Source organism: Falco rusticolus, chromosome 1 (genome assembly GCF_015220075.1).
Source record: "Falco rusticolus isolate bFalRus1 chromosome 1, bFalRus1.pri, whole genome shotgun sequence".
NCBI lineage: Eukaryota > Metazoa > Chordata > Aves > Falconiformes > Falconidae > Falco > Falco rusticolus.
Genome location: NC_051187.1, coordinates 102805015 through 102817428, shown reverse-complemented (window position 1 = coordinate 102817428; position 12414 = coordinate 102805015). Strand labels below are relative to the sequence as shown.

The following is a 12414-nucleotide window of genomic DNA, read 5'->3' as shown; positions in this document are numbered from 1 at the left end:
CTGCAGGGTACATATGCCATCCTTGTCAGCAACCTTCGAGCTTTTTTCAGTAGTCTACTATTCACAACTTCACAGAGTCCTCTTCCTTCAAAGGAAAATGCGCCATGCACTCACATACAGCAGAAGTAAGTGTTCAAATGGCATTTTAGTGCCAAGTTTTGTCTATGGGAAAGGGTAAGTTTTACAAAAGAAGTGTAGCTAAGTCTACTGAATGATTTATTAGGTACATTCATGCACTAAACTGAGGTCTGAACCTCCGTGGAAACTAAACTTTGAAGCATAACTAGGTGAAGTTCTAACTTCTGTTTGAATTAGTGCTGTGCCCTCCCTTTTAAGTGAGCTAATGCTAATTGACAGAAATAAGGGTTTCCTGAGAAAAGAGGGGAACATTAGTGGGAAAACAGTGCTGTTAAGTTTGCAGAGAGCTTTATTAGTGACTGAAATGGTGAAGATACTAAATGCCATCTCAGTGGTCCGTAGGAAAAATCAAAGTAATTGGAGAGGAAGGAATACTTAGTGTTTACCACCTTCAAAGCTGTTAGTCGCCTGCTCTTTTAAAGTAGTAGTACATGAATATTAGGATATTAGAATCTCCAGAAATAAATCTGGTTTTGATTATGCCATACAATTCCATGGGGGTGTGTGTATGTACATGGTAGGTGTTAGTATTCAAATAGTTGGGGAACCTGGATCTGATTGAAAGAACCCCAGAAAACCAGCCAAGACCGGTCCTCTGCTTTCTTAAAAATCTGACCTCTGTTTGTAATAAGACAGAAATTTTGTGAGTGAAGACAGCATTGCATTTGCCTCAAGGTAGTCAGTGGGAGCATGCAGCAAAACATTCTGGATAATCTTGATTCCTCTCATGTAACAGGATTTCAGGTGGATGTCAAGGGGAGAACATGCAGAGATACTTTGGTCTTTGCTAAAAGCCTGCCTCTTGCAAATTGGCGTGAAAACTTGTTTCAAGGGATGTTCGGTGGTCTTAAAGCTCTTGAAAAAGTCTGTGAAGAAACCTGTGAGCAGTAGTGGGGCGGCATTGCTGAAACACGCACAGTGAGCCTGTTGGGAGGCTGCAGATTTTGTACCACAGCTGTGTTCCAGTTCCTCTGCTGTCTGCCTGTTTGCCGGCTTGTCTCTGCAAATCAATAGGGCTTAGCCGAATGTGCACTCCTTTCTTCTTTCACCTTCAGTTTTTCTCTGATGGATTCTCTTGTGCGCTGCTTTTCGTAACTCTGGCTTGTCCCTCTCTTTGCCCAGCATTGCTGTTAGGCCTACAGAAGACAACGCTTGAGAAGTTGAGTCATTTCCGCAACTGTTGGCTGCTCTGGGAATTAGTTTAATTGTGTTTTTGAGTGCACAGGCAGAGCTCTGGTAGTATCCACTGAGGGCAACTGTGACTTGCTTTGTTTATTTTGCGGATTTTCCAGGAGATGAAAGTGTATTAAATGAACATGCTGTGAATAAAACAAGGGAATTTATTTTGCGTGTAAGCATAGCAAAGTGATGATGATTTCCTGGTTAGAGGATGGTGTTCTAGACTCTTACTTGTTCCTCGCATTAGGAATTGTGATTACTTGGGAGAAGGGTTGCATCCAGCGGGGTGAACGGCAGGAACACCATTGCGACCTGCCTGGGTGGTGTTGTAGTAGACGTCAGTGGTGTAGCACAACACCTCCCCCTTGTTTACAGGCACGTTTTGAACTCCCAGATGGAAAACTGGTGGAAGAGAGACAGGAAAGCAGAGGTGCCTGGCTTGACTAGAAAATGTTCTGTGGCCACCTAATGTCTTTCGGGGTTTGGCACAAAGCGTGCTGCTGCAGAGTGAGTGAGGGCATGTGTCAGAGGGAAGAGTGAAATGGCCATTTTCCAAGGGCCAGTCACCTGTCCTCTAGTCATCGCTCAGCCAGCAAAATTTGTCTTTAGCTGTGTTATGGTGCACATAAGAGCATCTGACTTCTGCTGGGCAAATCCCACATTTGGTTGACTCCACTGACTCTAAAATGTGTATGTATAGAAGAAAAAAATTTATTTTAAGAATGTGGACATGTACATGTTACAGCAGCTTTCAACACTGGGTGGTGATGATTGGGATGAGCAAAAGCAAAAAAATCATTCCTTAAGGCTACCTTAAATAATTTTCTTCTTACTGGATGTGAATCATCTGATAAACTTCTGCTCTTTTACATGTAGAGTCTTGTGTATAATGATATGTGTATTTAGGAGCTATTGATGAGATGAGACTTTTTCATCTGCCTTTTCTCTTACCATTCTGTGTGGAACTTCAGTCTAGGAAGACAGCTGTTTTTCTGAGAAGGGAAAGCCAGATTTTAGCCCCTGCCTTGCTGGGTAGGGAATTCAGAATCTTTTAAACCCACCCATTTCACAGTCAGTACTAGAAGGGAGGTGCTATGTAAAATCTGTGATGGTGATAATGGACACTGTGCCCCTTGAGAAGCATACTCCGTGGAAAAGTCTGCAGAAAATTGAATGTACTGTATGGTGTAGCAAAGAAAAAGGGTGGGATGAGGGAGGACAGATGATGGTATTTAACTGAAAAGAGTGGGGTTTGGGGTTTTGTCTGGATTTGTGTTTATTCTATTTCCAGATATTTGAAGAAGCTCTTCTTTTAGGAGTAACCTGTGTTGTATTGCCATCATTGTCCATTCCCCGTGATTAAAGATAAGGGCATTGTTTTAAATTCCCCTGGTCTGTGATACTTTTTCAGATGAGGAAACTTTTTGGTTCATGTTTGATGGTGGCTTTTTTTTTTTTTTTGAAGCATGATGTTCAATACTTAAAGACATGGTGTTTGAAACTAGGCTTTTTTCCTTCCTCTCTCATGTGAAAGCACACCTTGCCTGAAAGCACACCTTGTCTTTTGTGGAAAGTTGCGTTTTGTATCTGTTACCGTGGGATTTATTTATTTTTTAAAGCTGAATTTCTTGTCAAGCTGCTAAGCTCAAGGACCTGGGGTTTGGAAGACAAGTACTGCAGGCATGGGCAGGGAGGCAGGTGCTGTAGGCAGCTTTGGTGTGCTGAGCACCTGCAGGATGGGGAGCTGAGCAGAGCAGGGGCTGCAGCCGCTCTCCCTGACCCACCCCTGTGCCTGGCTCGCAGGGGACCCTGACCCACAGCGGGGGTGGCCAGGGTGTGGGGCGGTGGGAGATGGGAGGCAGGCTCCCTCCCTTGCAACAGGGAGTCCGCTGGCTGAAAGGACAGCTTAGCACAGGAAGCAGCACCGTTCTGGAGCAAGCAGGAGCCACTGTGGGAACATGGCAGGGATGGATTTGCACAGAAATATATGGAAGCCCAATTTTTACTTTGGCAGAATCGAGTACTCATTCCTGAAGGTGCCCCACACAGCTTTCCTGAAGGAGCATGCTGAAATCTGGAGAGAAGTAACTTGGCTCCAGCTCCTTGGGTTGTAAAGCATGGTACCGGTCTTTTGTAGCCTTGGCAACTGGCTTTGGCTTGGGCAGGCAGTAGGTGAGTTCATCACACAAAGACATTCCTTAAAAAGCTGAGGCCTTTTGCTTACCATGTGCAGTGTTAGCTTTGGGAAGAATCATTTCTTGGGCATCCTTACTTTCACCGTTTTTAACTTCAATATTTCTGCTTTCAGTGACTTACTCTAGGTGTAGCAGACAATTTAGGTTATTATTGTATCTCATACTAGCTACAATGGGAAGCTTGTGCCCTTAATCTAATATTTTCAGTTACTGTTTCCTCCAATAGAGTATATAAACAATAAACAAGGTGTATTCTGCTCCTATAGGAATGATCATGTGTGTGGAAATTTTTCAAGTCAGTGCAACTGATTCTTCCTTAAGAAAAACAAAAGAGACAAAGCAAAACAAAAATCCTGGGTCTGGAATTGCTTTGTAACCACTGCTTACCTTTTGGGAGCAAAGCTATGTTGTGTAAGGAGTTGGCAGTTCTTAACTCTTTCCCAGACGGGCTGCTTTGATTAGTTAAGTGATCTTGGCAGAGTCTGTTTCCTTCCATGTGCAGAGAATTACACTTTTTACGGCTTAATATTTGTGAAAGTTACTTTTGTTAGATGGGAGCGGTCTTTAGAAGTATGTTATTTTTATTAGTGTTCAGAATAATGCAGCGACTATATCTGAAAAAGTTTACACAGAGGGACGTTTTTCAAGGTGGGACCTATCAGCTTGTGTGCTGAGATTTCAGATTCCTCTTAAATGTTGAGTTGTAACCCAGTATTGGACTGCCGCGGAGCACACAGGTCTTCTGAATTTGAATTGGCTGGACTGATAGCACCATGCCTCATTTCAGACCATTAGCCTGTGCTGTTCAATGAGTCTCATAGTCATCTTCATGGGAAGCAGTATTGGGGAGTAACAGCATTTGAAAAATGGAGTATAGCTCTTGAATAGCTGGGCTCTGGGATTTCTCCTCCTGCCCCCTGAGCATGGCAGAAGCTCTTGCTTCGCTGGCCCATTGCACCTGTAACCTCTGCGCGTGGGATTAAAGCTTCCTTGGCTGTTGTCTTTCTCTGTCCTAAATTGGTGGTTACTGGATTTGTCTTTAGACCCCCTGCATGGTGGTACATCAAAGGTACACGAGGTTGTGGAATGCTTGCTTCCCCAGTTCTTACATTGAATTTGTTACCTCCCAATTAAAGTGAACTGGCTGAGACAAGCTTATTTTAATGAGCAGAAAAGTGACTGGGAAATAATTGTATTTTTGGTATTGTAAGAAAGTAATGCCTGGCTTGCACACCATCTCTCTTCAGAACAGAGATGTTGTGACTGTGCAGTTTTATAAATAGAAGGGCTCAAGTTAAATCTTGTCAGTGCAGATTTTGAACACGTACAGCTTAATTTTACCTGCTGTCCTTCTGATGTTGTGATTGTCACAGGGAAAATGCATTTAAATACTGCAGCTATTGATTAATTTCCAAAAAGGAGCCTGAGGGTTTTTTTTTTAACTTTCTATGTTAACTATTGGAAACTAACATGGTCATACTCTGTTGTATCTATTCTCAGCAGGGTGTTCTCATTTGAACCCTATATTATTGTTTGAAGGCTTGAAATGTTTGCTTTTCTGGAATTTGGTTCTAGTCTTAACAGTTTTCTGCGTATTGGGGTTTAAAAAGAGGTGCAGGAGGAGGAAAGAGACAAGGAGATACAGAACTAAAACTTGGGAACTTATCTGATAAATTTACTTGTTGGCCTTTGGCAATGAGCTGCTGCCTCAGTTTCCCGGTGTCTAACAAGACGCTAATGAAGCCTACTTCAAAGATACTTTGTGAGAATTAATTAATACTTGCAAAGGCCTTTGAAGATGAAAACGCAGGAGCTGAAATATGAAAAGTTTCCATGCCCCAGGTAAATGTTCTGTGTGCTGTCTTGAGTTTGACTTTTTCAGAATCTCTTGAGCACTTTCAAAGATTTTGAAGGGCTTATTTCAGTTGGACTGTGGTGGTGAACACTTGTGAGAGACGCTGAGTGGTATAGCTGCACTTGCAGAAGTAAGTTACTTGCACCTTCCCCCAAGGAAAGAAAGATAATATCCCAAGGCCTCAGCATTATATACCAGTTAGAAGAATATAGGTGGCAGGTGTGTCCTGAAAATGGTGCCACTGCAGCATTTTCTATTTATTTTTCCCCAGGGCAAGTTTCTGTCCTTTCTAATGTTTGTTAAAACAGTCCACTGGTGAGCCCCATATGACATGATTTACACTGCTTGCAGCACTGTGTTCTTGAGCCTGCAGTTAGCTTGCAACAGTTTGGAGGAGCAGTGCTCTCTGTACTTGCTGTGGAAGTTGAATGCTTGTGGTATCTTAAAATGTTGATTTCTTGTAAAAGATGTCAGTTTAGTATGTGATGTGCAAGTAGGTGTTCAGAGGGGAAAAAAAAAAGTTTTTCAGATTCTCACATCTTCTTCAGGATGGTGTCTCCTTTTCTCCTTCCATTTTGCCAATGGTGTAGCAATCGCGTGCTTTATAAGTACTGCATTAGTTGGAGATGCTGTAATGAATTGTTAGTGAATTATGGGATAACATGCTCTGGTTTTGTTTACTTGAGGAATTTGAGGAAGACTTCGGAGCACTGTCAGTATTTCAGTGGTTTAGGTTGCGGTGCTGCTGCAAAACGGGTAGGTTGCAGTCTGGCAGGATTTGGGCTTACGTCTGCATCCATATGTTTGGTTGTGAAGCACAATGGATTCAGGGCAAGGGTTTTTTCTTGTCAGTTTGAGCCATGTTAGACACAACAGTAGGTAAGAGCTTGAGGTTAGTTCTGTGGTAAAAACAAGCTGTGAAGCCTTAAGTTTTGTGCATAAGGAGCCTGAACTTTTCTGGTTTAATTCAAGCTTCCCTGGATACGCAGCAGACTTCACAGAAATAGGTAGACCGCTCCACTGAAAGACTGCACTTGGGTTTGAGGAGGTCTAAGCCAGGCCAGCCAAAGTGCTTCTCTTAGGGGCGCAAAGGTTTAAGTGGCTTCTTCCCTGCAGTTAACAAGAAGTGTATCAAGAGTTTAGACTGGATATTTAGCTGCTTTGATTGTAAAAGATCTGCCAGTGCCGTGTTTGAAGCTGAAGTGGGCTGCTGAGGCAGCTTGGGAAGCGTGGTGTAAGCAGGACGCCTGAAACTTCTCCTTTCTTCTGTAAATGTCATCTTGCTAACCTAAGACAGAACAGCCTGCAGAATCCGTGTTATTAAAAACCCTCCCTGTCAGCAGATGACTTGATCAAAATTACAGCTTTGGAGGAAATGCTGTGTTCTTGCTTACAAGCAGGTTGTGACGTCTTTGCGAGGCCAAGCAGTGTGTGGGCTTGCGAGAGTGGGACGCCACTCCTGCGGCTTGGCGGTGTGGCTTCCTGGCCAGGCTGCCACGCTCATCCTGGCACAGTGAGTCAATCCCTTTAAACACATTTCCAGATTTAGTGCTGGGTCGGACTGCATCTGGCACTGCTGTAGCTGTACTTACCTATAAAAATAGAAGGGCATAATTTGCTAGAAATATTGGATGTGGGAGTGAAGGGAGCAAAACGTCCTTGGAATTGCAAGAATTCTTTGAGAAGTCGGTTCTTCTTGAAAAACTAGAAATTGGTTGTGACAAATAGAGGGGGTGATGCAATCTGTTCCCCATTTCATGACCTTTTTATATGGGATCTTCGGTGCGGTATTGCTGAGGGCTTCTCCGTCCCCTTTCACTTCTGCATTAATATGATATTTTGAAACTGAAGGAGAGTTCAGAGACTCTTGGCAGGGAAAGGCAGGTGTTGCATACTAGCTCAGAGCCTTTTAAAATCTCCAGAGAAATGGCTCACAGATATAGCTAATTCTGTTACGGAATGTAGGTGAAAATAAAGTGTCATACTTTTGATCAAGACATCTATTATTGTATGTATCGTTGGCCACCAGCCAGGCCTGTAAAGTTACTTTTTTGTCTGAAGTTCAAGGAGTTGAGGAAATAGACCTGGAAGAACACAACTGTCTAAATCTGTCACATGTAACAGATTGACATAATAGGAAGAAAAATATTACTTATTCTGGCTTTTCAGATCGCTTCAGCCCAGTGTTGGGAATCATAGCGTAGGGCAGCAGGAGCAACATGCTGCTGTGGTCGGGGTTTAGGGAGGGAGCAGGATTACATAGGTAACCATTTGAAGAGGTAGTTAACTGACAAGTGCTAAGGCGTAAATAAATGATGGTGTTTTTTTATTAAAGAATAGGAGAGCTTCTGAACTGACGAGGTAGTTGAAATAACGTTTGCAGCAGCACTTGTAACTAGACTTCCCAAGAGAAAATGTGTCCTGTAAGGGTTTTGGCTTAGAGAACCTGTATTAGGTTGTTGAGTCCCTGAACTTCTGTTTGTATCAAGGAGTGCACGGCCGTGCGTGCAGTTAACTGGTATCACATATGGTAAACTGCATAGATGCATGGCATTCTGGTAATTTTGTGCCAAAATTGCAGATATTTCCATAGCACACGATGACTAGCAGCCTGCGTTTATCCTTATTAGTTTTCCTTTTGGATGCCTGCCTGCCTTTTGTGTGAGACAGTTTCCTGCTCTCAGGATGGCTGTGCTGAGTTTGAGAAGTAGTGATCAGAAAGGTAGTGGAGGCAAATATGGAATGCCTTATTTAGATAGCTGATGAGACCATACCATTGTGTATTCTGTTACAGCTTTTGCCAGCTCATGTGAAGAAGCCCTCTGCTTCTGGGAAGAGGGTAGCAGGGATTAAGTGATACCTAATGATAATCCAATGTGTTGTGCAGTCTCCGCTTCCTTGACCATAGAAGATCTCTGCTGGGTATTCGGCAGATCTGCAATGACTTGGTTTGTTATCTGGCAGGATAACAGTCTGGGGTGGATAGGGACTGAATTCCTACCCAGAGTTTTCTCAAAATAAATATTTTTATTAAGGCAGTTCCTTCACCATGCTTCCCTTGTGCCTTGTTCTTGAACCCTCATCCCTTCTGCTGGCTTACCCTTTTTGATAAAATTCAAACAATTTATTGGTTTAGTTATTTCATAACCTTTTCCCAGTTACTGCTTTGTATGTTTCTATGCTGTATGCTCCTCCTGAGCAAAGATTTTGTACTGAAGCTGTTAGTGGGATGCTGTCCTTCGTGATCTCAGTCCTCTTGGTGAGTGCTGTCTCTGTCTGGGTAGAGCTTTCCTCATCATGCTTGGGGAGCTCCATGCACAAAGCAGTAGGTCTGTAATGAGCTTGTAGATTTTGCCTTGGGCGGCTGCACCAGACCAGTTACAGTAGTTAAGTTTTTCAGTCTTCATTATTACATGAAAATGATAGTATTGTGAAGGAGAAGCTGATGTAGGTTAGGTTTTGAAACACAGTGAAAGGAGGACTTGAGTGTTAGGAATTGGGGATTCTATGTAAGCAGTGGGCGAGGGGAGGGAATCTCTTTCTTTACCTTGCCATTTATGATGAATGGGTGACTTGAGCTCTTGTGGCAGTAAGTCTGTGGAAACCTTTGGTTTGCTTTTCATGAAAGTATTAGGAGTTGGTTTTCTTCATGATCTAGTTAAATGGAATAAGAACAAAATCTTGTGAGCATGTTAGGAAGTGCTGTGCTTGTGTTTAGTGTGTGCTGTTTTTCCTTCAGCTTACACTGACGTGCATGGAAAGGTAACGATACCAGTCTCTCTAGCTCTTCAGTTGTTGTGAATATTCCCTTGCGTCAGCCCTGTCCATGCCGCCACAAACCAAAGCAATGGCTAGATATTTTAAGTTGAATTTTTACCCCCTGTGTTGGCATAGTGGCTATAAAGTGGGTAGTATATTCCTGAAGAGAAAAACTTGGGTCTACTCAAGGAGCCAGTTAAAAGATTTGGGTTTTTTTTTGTTCAGTGTTTTTTTCAGTTGCTTTTTCTTCAGAGTTGGTTTGAACCTGGCCTGGCAACAAGTGCAGGTGGCTGGAGGAGTGGGAGGTGAAGGGAACTCCCTGATCCACAGAAGCTTCTTGATCCCACTGGGAGGCAATTACTTTATTTAAGATTGAAATCTGGTGTCCTTGCTCGGGGTGAAATGCAAATGGCTGGGTGCATGTTAAGAAGTGTCCCATAAGAGAGGATATGGGAGCTGTATGTTTCCACTTCCTACTTCTGGCTCTTGGTTGCATTTAGTACCTGACTGCATTAGTATGGTTTTGGTACCTGTGTGAGTGTACAAGGCCTGTTCACCTGGATCATGCCACGATGCCCATTAGTCCAGCCAAGTGCTGCTTTACAAAGGTTAGAAAACAGGATTACACTGGAGGACTTTGGAAGGGGGAGGATGCTGCTCTTCCTCCTTTGATTAGGACCATGTAAATCTCTAACCAGCCGGACTTGTGGGATCTGTGCAATACCCAAAGATGCACCTGCAGAGTCGTTATCTGCCCAGAGGAATGTTGGGGAGCTCATTATTTATGCCTAGTTTCACTGTGTTTTCTTCTTCCATTGCTCTTGTTCAAGTCTAAACTGAGACTTACTGAACTGTTAGGTAGTTTCATCGTACGCTTGGCAACTGGCATGTTCTCAGTCACCTCTCGTGTTTTGGAAAGAACAATTTTTGTTGTGTTCTTTGGTGCACACTGTCTCTGATAGAGCTGTTGGCATTCAGGATTGTAGAAAGAAGTGATCTTTGTTAATTTTTTGTTGATGGCTGTACTGTGGTGTGGTGGGCAAAATGAGATGCAGAATGAAGTTTCTCAGAGTGCTTCTGTGTGACAGGTAGCTGTCACTTGCATTTCCCCAAAGATAAGCTTACAACCCTAATCATCAATCATTAACCCTAATCGTTCAATCATTAAATATTTAGTGAGCTGAGGAGAACCCTTGTGCACCACTAACAAATATTCTGTTTGGTCCTGTAGAGATGGTGAAAAGTTGCTAAAGTCTTTTTATATATAAAGAAGTGAGAACTGCATAATACTTGTCGTGAAAATTCTGCTGTCTGGCTTTCACATCTTTCTACTTGCTTTCATTGGAATTTAGAGTTCAGTTTTCCACTCTTGACAGAAATCTTTTTTCAGCTCATACACTAAAACATTCACAAATATTGGCTCATTTGACACTTTACTGCAAATATTTAATTTTACATGTCATGTTTCTGACATGTTAGGGGTTAATGTGTCATCCAGGCTCACTGCCATAATTTTAAATTCAAATGTCTTAACTTTTTCCCTAAGTGAGTCCATGTTTTTCTAACAAAATTATATGTAAGAAAATTACATGAAAGTTGTAAAAGTTGTCATCCTTATTTCTCACCTAACTGTTAGGCTGAAAGGTCTGTATGCTGTGAAACCAGGGGAAAATGACGTAGAAAGTTTGTGGGAAATGGGGAATTGTATCAGCCTTCAGCTAACGTCTTCATGTATTTTTTAGCAACTGTATTGTGAAAATTAAGTTCCTACACAATACCAGATACTGGAAAAGTTATTTTATTGGTAGCTAAGATATTATTCTGAATTGGCTAGTTCTGCAGAAAATATGCCTTCCTAAATAACAGCAGTTTGGTTTTGAGGAATTAATAGTAACTATTTAGCACATCATATCTGATTTGAAAAGACAGGGATCTGAACAGGTTGTCCCTATCTTCTTATTACACTTGCACAGGTGTGCTGACATTTCATGTCTCATAAAGTTGGGTGTTGGAAAAAAACCATGGGGTTTTTTTGGTTAAATAAATAGTGACTTTCATTACCATAACAAGCTTTATGACTGTTCAGAGTAAAGATTTCCATTTGGCAGGGCTGCTGTCATGGATATGTGGCTGTCCAGATTCTGGGGAAGGAGATACTGTTTGTCTTGTCTTGCCTGCAATCCATTTTGCTGAGAGAGGGAAGGGAGTCTGAGTGTTCCCAATTATCTGGCTGGCTTAACAGTAGGGTGAGCAGATGAGAAGGCAGGGTAGTGGAGAATCGTTTAACTGTTTAAAACAAAAAAGTCAAAGCACCTGTTAACTTGTGCATCCCAGTTCTTGTTAAATACCCTTTTTTGACATGAAAATACGGGCGTGGGGATAGTATTTAATGGTAATTCCATGTGTAAGTGTGACTTCTCCGCTCCTTTCTTATTCCCTTTCCTTTCCACAAGTTTTCTAAGTATTTCCTCTCCCTTCTGCAGTGGTAGTCGCTCTTCCAAAACCTTCAAACCAAAGAAGAATATTCCAGAGGGGTCTCACCAGTATGAGCTGCTAAAACATGCCGAAGCCACGCTTGGAAGTGGTAACCTCCGGATGGCCGTTATGCTTCCAGAGGGTGAAGACTTAAATGAATGGGTTGCAGTTAACAGTAAGTCGGCTCACCTTTTTTTCGTAAGGGGGTTGCTGAATGTGGCCTGACACTTGTGGGAGGACAACTGTGTGCCCCTTTCTAGTGGGCTAGGCTCTTCTGTCCTGCACGCACCACTCTGTTGCTGTTGGGAGAGGTGAATGTCGTATCATTTAGAACTGATAGATGCAGAGCATCTCACAGAGAACAAAAATTCCTTAATCTCCTTGTGCCAAAAATATGTTCCTGTTAACAAAAGAATTCTTATTTTTAGTGGTTACAGTTTGAGCACTTGATCACAAACAAGTGCTGAAGTAGGAATGTCACTACTGTTTTTAGAAAGTAGCCTGTCAGTGCCACCTCAATATGTTTACTCTAGTTCTTTCTCAGCTAGGGTTGTAACCCAGCGGTATAGTCAAGCCTCTACATGCTAAGTGTAAAACCTTAATTTAGTTAAGCATGAGGGCCCAGGTATAAAAGGTGCTAGAGACTACAGTCACACGAATGGCCTGGCTTTCCTTGTGCCTGTAACAAACCCAGAGATTGATCTTTGTAATTTTCCTAAAGTTAATTCCTTTTGTTTCTACTGAGTTGTGAGCCTTTGCTCTGGTAAGTCTCTGATGTCATTATTTTAACTTCCCCTAAAGCTCTTTGTCCTA

General features: G+C 42.4%; 1 protein-coding gene across 2 annotated transcripts in view; it reads left to right on the top strand.

Annotated features, from left to right (window-relative positions):
- Window positions 1-12414, top strand: part of MOB1B (MOB kinase activator 1B) — a 44644-nt gene that overhangs the window by 10845 nt on the left and 21385 nt on the right. For both annotated transcript variants that reach the window (XM_037392303.1, XM_037392314.1), the window contains exon 2: window positions 11610-11776. In XM_037392303.1, coding sequence (XP_037248200.1) covers window positions 11610-11776 — 167 coding nt within the window. The remainder of the gene's footprint in view (window positions 1-11609; window positions 11777-12414) is intronic.